Raw genomic sequence first — 13174 nt, 5'->3', positions numbered from 1 at the left:
GCAAAGCAAGGGTCTCATTCCTACAACTGAATAAAATATAGAACTCGAAACAACTGTCAACCAATATCAAAGTGAGAATCTTCAATACCAACGTCAAGACAGTTCTATTGTACGGAGCTGGAACTTGGAGAGCTACGACAACCATCATCAAAAAGGTACAAGTATTTATAAACAATTGTCTACACAAGATACTCAATGTCCGTTGGTCGGATACCATCAACAACAGCCTACTACGGGAGAGGACAAACCAGCTTCCATTAGGAAAATACGATGGATGTTAATAGGAAATACATCACGGAAATCATCAAACTGCATCGCGAGACAAGCGCTAACTTGGATTCCTGAAGGGAAACGGAAAAGAGGAAAGTCAAAGAACACATTGCTTCGGAATCGGAAGCAGACATCAAAAGTGTGGATAGCTTCTGGAAACAACTGGAAAGGACTGCCCAGGACAGAGTTGGATAAAGAATGCGGGTGGGAGGCCTATGCTCCTCCACGAGGAGTAACAGGTGTAAGTAAGACTCTTCCTTGTGTTAATAAATTATAGTTTTGACAAACATCTGAAAGTCTCTGTAACTTTTTAATCCATATTATCATACGCGATATTTGCTACTGTTAGACTGACGACTCCTTTTGTTTTTAGCTTGCCGTTTTTGTTCTGTTACTCATCGAACAGACTAGAGTGAGTAGATCCTACATTTATTATGAAACATTTCTGATCACTCAGGAAATAAAACAATCATAAGCTATATCCCAATAGAACATTAGCTTGAAGGCATACTTTAAATGTGTGGAAATCTATTGGTTTCGACCGTCTGCTTGTCCAGACTAAAACACATAAACATTGGTACAAGGAGGCACCAAATACATATGCGCAACACAATCACTTGATTTGTGTGTGGGCTGGGATACTGCCCGGGTGCTCAAACCGAAGCAGGTGGTTGTCTAAGGGGGCCACACCCAGAGTCTTCGACCTAAAGGTCTGGTCCACAAGGTAGTGGAACAACGTCATGAGATGCAGTCACATGGTAGCCGGTCACCAACGACTGGTCCATACCCACCAACACGGTTAAAACACCAGACATTCGATTTTCATCTTCTCAATTCCGTAAACAATAGTAATGCTGCGAGAAGGCAGTGAGTAGGACTTCCCTGACAGTGGTTGTATGCACGTGGCCATGTGAGAGCATTTCGAAAGGGAGAGACGACTCTCCCCACTCTCGGCCGTACCACGGCATTTCGGAGCAAAGTAGAGATCAAACTTGACTTTATCATTGAGTTACATATTCAGTAAGTAGTACAAAATTGAAATGTAACGAAAAAGAAGAGATTAGATTATATTCTGAAATGATATTATGACAGGATTGACAGGGTGTTGACATGGAATAATGAATAAAGATGGAATTGACAAATGATAAGGACGATCATAGAAATGTACATGTACAAGTATATATATTCACATAGGGAACTTGTAAAAGTGCAGTATTAATAACAATCTACACTTTACAATAGGATTGGTTCTCTCGATAGTTAATCTTTTTCTGATTACAATAAAACCCAGAATGATTTGTGAGAAGGTGAAGTTATTCTATTCAGATTTATTTGGCCATATTGCATATCGTCCTTGTTTTAATTGTTGTACAGTTACACGACATATTCCATGATCTGAACATCTTCGTATAGCTATGTCTTGAACACCAATAGATGCTATTGTACCAGTACATCGATGGCTTGAACCATCACGACCTTCTAAGATAACTGAAGCACCAATCTGATAGCTTGATGTTCAAATAGAAAGCGAATATTAGTACATATATTACGAAGCTAAAAGCAATGATACTAGCCAATGAATTGATCATTTAGTCTTAAGCAAAATAAACAAAATAAGACATGGTGTGTATATACATACATGAATTCGAGTTGTCATATTTCACACTAACATAACGAAAATAATGAATTCATCATAAATGATTAATTCGACTTGATAGTACGGTTCACTTGGTGATTCGAAGCAATTAAGTTTATACTCGTCAGTTTAGGGGTTGTGGAGATTGTTAAGTTTTTGATTGAGATCATGAACCGATTGATGTTAGACCACCATTGAAAACCTGGAAGCACTGGACAGCCGTTTCGTCCTGTTGTGGGACTCTTGTTTGAAACATTTGTTTTCTTAAAGTTGTACAATACTACACCAGTTGGTTGGAGAGTAATAAGACGAAAATTGGTAAGTAACAACATCTAAAGATGAAAACAGTTTGATGAAGACAATACACGGTTATCATTGCAGTAAAATGTTTCTCATGAAAAATAAGATATTCCTAATTACCCTATTTGTTGAGAGAAGGGAGGGTTACAGAAACAGTACATCTCAACCTTGCCGTGCGGAATTCCATTACAGGTAGAAGGATTTGTAAAGTACATAATGAATCCAACAAAACACCTAGTGTGAAAAGAGCTTAAACAGCAGTTTCTTGGGTTTTTCGCTCATATTTTCAGATCGCCTAAATCATCGAAGCTTGTGAAGATGTATTCACTTTAAAGATATCCTACATTATGAACTGACTGATTTTAGAAAGAAAAACAACTGAACACTAAACGTCACCAAACAGATGCTTCGTTCTAGTAAGGATATTCACAACAATCTCCTTGAACAGTCTTCTGAGTAAACAAGCATATGATTTAGAGGGCCTGATAGTGAGCAAATCACTTTTACACCATTAACCTGTCATCAAAGGGTTCGTGCTATCAACTTCAACTAAATCATCTAACATAACAACTATTATCTACTAGCATTTAAGATACCTGTCACATTTCCGATACAAATAAACTTCAATGGTCACCGCTTTCATTAAGACACCAAGGATAATTCTCAAACTTGGTCATTAAGGAGACTTCAAAGTATCCTGTTTCTTTTCCTTTTATGAATAAATTGAACTTCTAACGTGTAGATAGACCTTTGAAAAGAAAATTTCAATTGATATTGTCCTATAGATCTTTGTTATTTTATATTAATCGATTGTTTACTTCCTTGTCTAGTTTGTTACATGCCTTCAAGGTCATTGTCGTTACATCACAAAGACAATCTTTGTATTGCATTTATGTATCTCTTCTTAAAAATACAAAGGCTTCCACAAAAGCTCCCACCATTTTTTTTCTTTTATTCATATGTGGATGATTGATATCAAAGGGTTGTGTATTCGTCATGTGAATTAACTAACTAGCGTATATACTGTTCATTTGTGCCTTGTAACAAATAGATAATTTCACAGGTTGTAAGCATGAGTCAGTTGAAGCTAGACCACCATTGAAAACCTGGAAGCACTGGACGGCCGTTTCGTCCTAGTATGGGACTCCTCAGCAGTGCGCATCCACGAACCCGCCCCCGCGGGATTCGAACCCAGGACCTACTGGCTTTGCGCGCGAGCACTTAACCATTAGACCACTGAGCCGGCATCCAACGAAGTCCCATACTAGGACGAAACGGCCGTCCAGTGCTTCCAGGTTTTCAATGGTGGTCTAGCTTCAACTGACTCATGATTACAACCTGTGAAATTTACTGAAATCTCCACAAAACTCATTCTGAAAATAGATAATTATCAAATCATGACAGTAGTTTGTGGTTATTATTAGTATTTATGGTGGTGTAACGCAGCGTTCTTATTTGACTCCACAATCGAAAATATCAAATGACTCAGCATACGGCATAAAAGTTCCGAGTTAGATTTGTAACGATTTCTTGGTTACTCAGTGATCAGAAGTCGTATATGAAACAACTATCTAGTGATCGTTATTTTGTAATGGTTGTCTGTCTAAAACTATTCGTCAAGTAAAATTATGAAACTTTTCTCCGGCAAACCCAAGTAGAATGATTCATCATAAATTACATGTCTTAAATAAGAGATCAACACATATTACAGCTACAAAAACCTCTAAACCAACAATTCCCTTGACAGTAACAGTATTTACTTCAGGAAAGAACAATTTTATGATCTCAGTTTAACTCTTTCAAAGAAAAACGCTGAACCGAAATATCATACCATTTATGCCCGCAGTAAAGTCGTCCATCGTCTATCCATACAGAAAACGATGTATTTGACTGGTTATTCATGGATGAATTAGTTCCAATGTGACCGGTACCAGTTGTACGTGCACCTGTACGTGTTACTGACAAGTCACCAACACTTGCACTATTGAATGAATTAGGCGAACCAATTGAATGAGATGAAAATAACGGTGTATTCATAGTTGTTGTATTGGAATCTTTTGTCAGTCTACTTGAGCCACAATTATCTTCATAACATTTACCTAAGGAAGGACTTAACGGACTATTACAGCATAATTGAGATGTATTCGAAGTATTATTAGGAGTATAATTGGAATTGTTGCTTGTAGTATGTGAAGAATGCTTACGACTACCGCTACTCATTGATGTTCCATTGAGAATATTTGAAACTTTCGAACAAGCTCTGTTGTAGAATGATTTAGGGGAAAATAAAGATGAAGATGATTAAAAAAAAGTAAACAGAGAAAAAGACAGAATTATATTATGACTGTATTATACTTTCTTGATGTGGAATTACCCCAAGCTAAACTTATTTTGGTAAACACCGAAAACAACTTAGTAGATGAGTTTTTTAGTACTAGTGAGTGGACTGTTACTGCCAAAATCAATGTGAAATCTCCAAATCTTCATGAAAACCTACTTGTTGGATTAACAAAAAGCTATGTCTCTCCAAATGACAAGCATCTTCAAGCTGTTTTGTTCTTTGTTTAATCTAAACGAAATCTGATCTAACTTGGAACCAAAAGTAGACTGTGTCAAACAATATAATATGTGCGAGGGTTAGGATATTGCCCAGATACCGAAATCTAAGCAAGTGGTTTTCCTAAAGAGATGACCACCGAGAAAAAAGGCAATGTCTAAATTAAGGACATGATGTTTCATAGTGGTCATTGACGTAAAGTAGGTTTATACATCGTGAGTGCCCTCATGATCCTAAAACCCACGTATACTGCTGATCTGAAAGCAGTTTCTCAGCTCCAATAGGTGAATTATCCATATTCACTAATCTGTTTCGGGCGTCAAACATCCGCTTTTTGTAGCCTCACCCTTTTAAACAACAGCGCTGCGTGAAGGTAATGAGTAAGACATTCCTGACAGAGGCTATAGACACGACACGGTATGACAGTGTTTTGAGTAAAAGAGCGGACTACTTCTGGTCTCAATCACATTAGGGCAGTTGAAGGATAAAGTAACCACATTAGTACAGTTTAAAGTTAATCAAAAAGTATGTACACTGATAAGTAAATGAAATAACTTATGTTTGTCTCCACGATTTCTCCTTAAATTGAATACTGATTACAACTACATCATAGTGGATTGAAATGTCAGAAACTTGTAAAAGGTTATCACGGTAAATAACTAATGTATTTATCATAACATTTGGAGATTTCAATTATAGCATGAATTGATTAATTCATTAATTATGTCACATAATGTTTATAATGTATTGAGAATTTAATTACAGAGAAACTTGAATAGTACCATTTAGGAGGTTCATATATTTACCTTGTCACTTTTATGAAGTAACATGTAATAATTAAAACACAATTAACAACATGTCTAAAAATCAGGTCTTAATTGACTGTACAGAGTCAGTGACCTAGAAACTAATTCCCTTCAATCGTCTATAACAATATATCATATTAACTTTATACGAATAGCTTATACATGAGCATCTAGCTTTATCACATAAGTAATCTATATTTTTTAGTGAATGGTCATGCCTTACATTTCAAATGATTCGAAAATTTACATTGATAATCCGGTCTTGTGAGCAAATACCATTCAACCATAAGACCTCTATATAAATATTCAATGACGAAAAGAGTTGTCAAGCCATGCAAAACTTAGACCTAACACATCAAAAATACTTTTCTCTAAATTTGCAATAATCAAAATGGGTTATATTACTATATACCATATATATCTGTGAAATTTTATCATAGTATCTTACCTATGAATAATTGTCAAATCTGCATAAATCTCATGTTCCGGTAATAAAAGATTTAATTGTGCACTAGGTGCAGTATTCTGATGACGTCTTTTACGAATAGACGTTGATGAAGAATGAATATGATTGTTATTAGTATTATTTAGAAGTGGTACTAGACCACAACCAAGTGCAGTAGCTGGAGAGAGTCTGATGTTATTTGATAAACCAATGGTTCCAGTACCATTTGATGGCATAATAAGACCAGCTGCAACAGCTGCCACAGCTACTGCAGTAGAATTACACGGTGAATTCACTGCTACACCTCCATTAGTTAAAAAGTCACCGACATTATTTATGTTTTCTGGTGTGTTTGATATACAGTATGAAGGATTCGTATAGAAATTTGTCAATGATGTGTTGTTATTCATGGAAGCTAATAAATGTGATAACAAACTTCCATCAAAGAGATTTAAACCTAATGTACCAAATATATTTGACTTAGAAGTTGAATTGAACGTGGTGCTAGTTATGGAAGTTGTAGTAGGCATCGTCGCTGTTGTGGTTGATGCCGACGTTACTGATAATGATGACGATAATGCGGTCGACTGGAATACTGATGACATTGTATTACTACATGAAATTCCCGTTACATCACTTAAAGCATTCTCTTTAGGTTCATTCTCTAAATTTGATGACGATTGGATTGGATCGGTATTTTCATCATTGCTATTTGCAACAGCACTAGAACTGTATGAATCATTTGAATTGGGTTTCTGTAATCTTGTACTCAAGTTCGAATTCACTGGCCAATGTGAACCACAAAGAAGTAAGTCACCCCAATACATGAAATTAGCTGGATTTGAAGCGGAAACATCATTTCCGCCCCCCGAGCCGACGCTAACACCACTACCAACCCCACCTATAGCTCGTCTTCTCAACTTCCGAGTTATCGCAGGTTTAAATTCAAGAATATCTAAAAATTGTTAATTGAATAACACACTTCCATCAGAAGTTGAATGGATGATAATTCACAACACTGAGACACGAAAAAATCAAAAGTTAGCTATACACATTACTGTTATTTTGGCTAATGAAAAAGACATTTGAAGCAGACGCACATCTTAGCATAAAGACTTATTGATTTCAAACTAATGAATTTGAAACCGAATGAAGTGCCCGTTTTCTTCACCCACTGCTTGACAGGGGTATTTCTAGAACACTGGGCCAATAAGAATTGCTTACGTTTTAGCATCTAGCACAGATTGAAAGCTGGCTGAATTAGCATGGAAGTATGTGGAATGGTGGAATAATGACCAGTGAACTTGGTTTAAACTGATAAGCCGTAGGTTTGAACCTCACTCAATATAACTTGGTTTAGGTAGTTCATCAGTATCACTCACACATGAAAAATGTTCCTTAGAAATGAGTTTGCAAACTATGCTACGTAAATGATTACAATTACACTTTGAAGTACACACATCGGATTCCCAATTAACAAATAAGATGTTGGAAATATATCCACAAGATACACCTACGGTATTGGAGCAGTGGTTCAGTGGTTGAGGAGTATGACTTTTAGAAACTGAAAACTAGTAGCAACGACAGTGAATATGATTCAGTAGGGCAGAATAAAAAGTATGTATGAAAAAGTAATTGAACTGAAGATCTAGAGAAAGATAAATAGTGAATACGTTTAAGCCAATATAACCAATTCGGATCCATGTTACTCAACATCTTCAACCACTGGTAGTAGTTATTACCAGAATGGCAACCAGGTCGTCTACACCTACAGTCAATGTTTTCATGGACTGATACCATGTTTTGGTCTGACTCCTCTGGTCGTCTTAGAAATTACTCCTACTCTATCCAACATGGAACTCACAATGAGTGTTATCCAGTGCTATGCACTTACCAATGATCGCAATGAAGACAATAGAGATCAGTTTTATGGGAGGCTGGAGTCGATCGTAGAGAAGTGCTCAAGAGACGATCTGACAGTCCTGATGAAAAATCTAAACGCAAAAGTCGGAATGGACAACACCGGGTATGAAGATATCATGAGACGACACGGACTGATAGGAAGGAATGAAAATTGAGAGATTTGCAAATTTATGTGCATTCAACAAGATAGTTATAAATTGCACTATATTCCCCCCACAAACGTATACACAGAGCTATATGGTTTTCACCGGATCACACTAAAGAGAACCAAATTGATTATGTTTGCATCACTAAGGAATTCAGAAAGTCAATGGAAAACGTGAGAGCAAAGAGAGGAGCTGACAGCTTCATATCACCACCTGGTGGTTCGCAAGATGAAACCGAAGCTAAATAAGGACTGGACAAACAGCATTACAAAGGTTTAATACAGCCTTCCTTGGAGATACTGATACTGATAAAGCTCAACGAAATAAAGATAGCTCTCAGAACCAGGTTGCAAGCTTTACAAGTAAGCATCCAACATACCACTTTGAGCATAAATAATGTATGTCTAAACCACCTTATTGGATGAAGATCCAAAACCTCATCAACCAGTTTATTATTTTTGTTCATAACACTATACTTAACTTCAGCATTCTTAACTCTGTTGCTTCACGATTTCAGGTGATGCAAATAAAACACATATTACTAACACATAGGAATAATCAAGCGATTACGTTTAAATCTTCCTCTCAACTATTATTATTATCATTATTATCATTACTATAATACAATATAGTATCCGATCAAGATCCATAGCAGAATAAAAACAGACATTATTAACGAATTATATAATACGGCGAAAAATTAAAGGAAAAAAAGCTGTCTGAATACGACCAACTAACCTCCACTTGGAGTCAATTCAATGCTTCTCTTATCATGTTCCAAACGTCGTTTCAGTTCTTCACATAATGATACTAAATAAGCTTGAATTCGTCGTTTCTCATGCTGATATTGTTTATGGAGAGAGAGAGGGAAATAAGGAGGTGAAAGGAAGAAGACATATATAAAAGGATCCATTCAGTTTAAAAAGAGATGACCTACCTCACAATCCCGATCACATGCTTCAGCTTCTTTTGTATACTCACGATAAATAGTATCTAACTGTTAATAGAGTAATTATTTAAAGGAGGTAAAATAAGGTGAAAGAAATGTGATATGATCAACAACAAGAAAACTATCTGATCTTAATTTTTTCCGCTAAATGCAGTGATATGATATTACATAATCTTCATCAATTGAAAAAATAAAAGTTACTATATGGCTTGCTTCATCATGTTTTTCAAATTGGTCAAAAAATACACATTTTCGATACATGCAGAATTGAACCAAGAGCCTTTAGGTATAATACTTTTAGATCATTGAATCAAAATCCACTGGACTCTAACTCTGCCTGTTAATTTGTGTGGGATTAGCATATAATAACTATGTTACTTATGCTTAACTAATAATTTATTGAACAATTTCTCTCCTACGTGGAATTAGCTTATTGTAAACCACACTCTCAGTAATGAAATCAATGCATCATTCTGGCTGAATTGAGTAAGTTAACTTTGTTTATTTGAACACATTTTGGTGCGAATGAGCACCAAAATATATATGCAGAACATATATCATTGGGTTTGTGAGTAGACTTGGATACTGCTCGGTTGTTTAAACTGAATGTGATTTCCTTGGAGAGCCACTCCCTGAGCCGGTCTTTAAAAAAGTTCCCATTTAATTCTTTATAGTTAAAAATTTTGTATATTAGACTAGACTTCCAATGGTGTTGCTAGCGGGATACAGGTTGGATTAATGCATGTTTCGTGCAGGAATACGTTGGGGCACGCTGACTGGCCACTTCTTAGCTAATTAGAGCCGGTGGATACCTGGAAGAGACTTTATCTTTTTGTGTAAAATTATAAATATACTAAATTTTTTCTTGTTGTGAGCCCTACTTTCATTCAACCTTGTATATTTGGAACATAATTACGTTACTTCTCAACCGCGTTTTCATTTCAAGGCTTGTCGAGTTAAGTAGTGTCCGGAGAATACTAAGCAACAAGAGTAGATGGGTCTTAACACGGGAGATCATAACATGTGCACATTCTGGTGATAAGTTCTAATCACAAACTATCTACCATTCTGTATTACAAGCTTATTTCGGAGTTATAAGCATCAGTTGTGTAAACAAACATGGTATGACTCTAAACTCTCACCAAAAACTAATATCACTTAGTGATTAGCCGAAATTAACCCACGAATTTCACTGGAAACAACAGCTATCTCATTAGAGATGATCATCAAGAGCTGATCAGAAACAAACTGTGATTAGCGCAAACTCTAAAGTCTTAACCTGTGTAACCGCAAGGGATACAATCTGGATGTTCAGACTAAAGCATATAAAGTGGAATGTGAATCCATAACTTCATCACAAATAGTCTAGCAACTTAACCACTAAGCCACCGACCAATAACTTCCAAATAACCATATAAACAACTTTTGCTTAAACATAGATGTAGACTGTTCCTCTAATAATGAATAACACTTCCCACACATTGGATGGTTATTTAGTTGTTGGTATAATTAATTTGGCTGATTCCAACCAAACCTGCTAACCTGTCTATCGATACACAACGAAAAATGACAATCAAGTTTGTTAGCTTGAAGCAAATTTTTTTATCTATAATGTATGCCATAACTTATAAATGATGATGTTGAAACAGCAAAATAAAATCTTTTATGCTTACTTTGTGTTCATGTAAAATTTGAATACGTTGTTTTTGTTCCGAATACCAAGTTTCGATTTCTTCACGAATTTTCACAAATTCTATCGATTATATCCCAGTTATATACAAATAGAATATTTGAATTACCTGGATGAGTTTTGTTATCCAATTGATCTAACTGAGTCTGAATATTAGCTACTTCTGTATTGTATGTGTCTTCAAAATCATCGCTCACATCACTAAGATCTTCTTGTACACTTGCTGGCATTTCTGGTGCTGACACGTAAGCAGATTTTTCTGTATGCTTCCTTTTCATTCAAATCAAATTTACTAGTAACCTCCCACTATAAAAAAGAAACATTATTCACGTGATTGACCACAAGAACATGACATAAATGGAAACGTGTGTCAGTGAAACTACAGTAATCTTCAGTAATACACTTGCAGAGTGAAAAATCAAAAGGAGTGAAAAGTTTTTACTAAATTTGTGCGATAAACTAATATTTCGCAACTGTGGATTTGGTACAGTAAACGAGATTACTTCCACTCCTTTCTCGCCAAACCCATCAAAATAGAGTGAAAAGTTTGGTTTCAAAATGGAAGGTTAGTTGATTATGACCGTGGTAGGATTAGGAATACGTTTCACTCAATAGGTTGCGACGATTACATTTAATGAACTTAATTACTGTTATTAAACACGAGTCACTGTGAAAAAGGACTTAAATTCCACAAAGTAATATGATAACAGCATGTTGAAGGTTGACTCTTCACCTTAAATTTGCCTTCAAATGATATTAATTGCCTTCTTTATAAATTGCATTTGGGGATCGTACATTCCCAACAGTATTGCAAAGTGAGCAGTGATTTGTTCAGCAGGAAAAGTAGGAATGGAAGTATTTGTATCGAAATATACTTACATTACACCAAACAGCACTTCAAGTCTAAGGATATCAAACTCGAAACAAAGAAAGTAGACACCTTGTGACAGAATTATCAATCAATTCTAAAGTAATTGACAACTGAATAGTAATTAGTGACATTATCTAGTTCTCCTATTGCTTAACCTTAACCACTTTCAACTTACGATAACTAACAACCCAATATGTAAACATTCATTAATCATGTGGAAACTTAATTCGTTGAAATTTGCTACGTTTGATAATATATCGCTACATAACTGAACACTACTGATTGACTGATAAGTCATTTAAGATCGTTAATGGAGAATATTTTTACATGTGTTTAATATCCGCTGATAGGTAGAATATGGCATATAAAATCACTCTAAACCATTCTGGAAGATGTTTGAAAGTATAATACAAGCGTAGATTAACTGAGTTCTATAAAACGACAGAAGACTTATCGCTATGCCCTAAACAATTAACAGGGATGAATTACAGAATTATTACTCAAATCTGTCACACAAGCAAATTTATTCCGTGCATTCAAAAGTAACGAAACGTGGAGTCAACTGTACTTCAGACCTATTGATAGCCTAAGATTTAAGTTGAGATTCGAAAGAGCACTCGCCTTATCTATACATCTTGCAGCAAATAAATTGCAAAACTAGATGCGAACTAAGTATGCAATCAGTATATTCGATGATTGACTTGATCATAACAGCGACCAGAACACCTAAACAATAGAAGGGAGATAAAGAAAAACATAGGTGAAATACAGGGCACAATCAGTACGAAAATAAGGGAGAAACGCGCATAAAGTCTGCTCTTTAGCCTGCCGTGTGGAAATAGTGCGACATTTCCTCTTCTAGTCGATGTATATAAATATGCGTTTTACTAGACATTCCAAATTCACGTGAATGTGAATGTTTCATGAATAAATCTACAAAACTAACTAACAAGGATAGTTGACCTTAACTTCGATTCATAAACATGAGTTTAGTTTACGAGAATATGACTTGCACACAACACATGAAGGTACCATCGCACTGTATTCTGGTCGGTAACATGAATAAATGCTGGACCACGAACTGGTTTTCTAGCAATGTCATCTACTTATAACTGGAAAACTAGCATACTGAAACGGGGCAAGGCTATACCAAGTGATTTGTGAACAGGATATCAAGGAAGCTATTTATCAATTTGTAAATGTCATTAACGGAAGTAAAAGCGAGGCGCTAAAAAAAGCAGACATTTCGCAGAAGAATTGCACGAAATACTGGCATTGAATCTCACCCGCGGAAACCCATAAATACGTTGAGTATATTACCAGACTACGACCGTTTCGCGAAACATCAAACGTCCCGCTGAACCTCAACCTTGTCCAAACTATCCAATGTGTTTGCGACGATCTAACACTGTAATTAGTCCAAAATCTTACCAAACGAACTCTTATTTTCGGTTTTGTATTGATTTTAAATGCGTTACTGTCAATTATTTTCTATTGCTTGAATCATTAAAATTAGGTATATTCGAAGTATTTATGCAGTTTGATATGAAATATCATTGAGAAGTGCTCGTATAAACCAGC

The 13174-nt window shown here is 35.7% G+C and overlaps 1 protein-coding gene across 1 annotated transcript; it reads right to left on the bottom strand.

Moving 5' to 3' along the window:
* Window positions 1-229: 229 nt before the first annotated feature.
* MS3_00004866 (uncharacterized protein) lies at window positions 230-12966 on the bottom strand. The gene is made up of 8 exons (XM_012943652.3): window positions 12215-12966; window positions 10832-12179; window positions 10706-10785; window positions 9021-9080; window positions 8822-8924; window positions 6018-6969; window positions 4038-4466; window positions 230-1778 (listed from the first exon to the last, which is right to left on the bottom strand). The coding sequence occupies exons 2-8, from the start codon at window positions 10998-11000 to the stop codon at window positions 1589-1591; spliced, it is 1983 nt and encodes a 660-aa protein (XP_012799106.2). The 5' UTR covers window positions 11001-12179; window positions 12215-12966; the 3' UTR covers window positions 230-1588.
* Window positions 12967-13174: the final 208 nt, after the last annotated feature.

This window comes from Schistosoma haematobium, chromosome 3 (assembly GCF_000699445.3).
Source record: "Schistosoma haematobium chromosome 3, whole genome shotgun sequence".
NCBI lineage: Eukaryota > Metazoa > Platyhelminthes > Trematoda > Strigeidida > Schistosomatidae > Schistosoma > Schistosoma haematobium.
The sequence above is the reverse complement of the archived record's forward strand: the minus strand, read 5'-3'. Positions and strand labels throughout refer to the sequence as shown.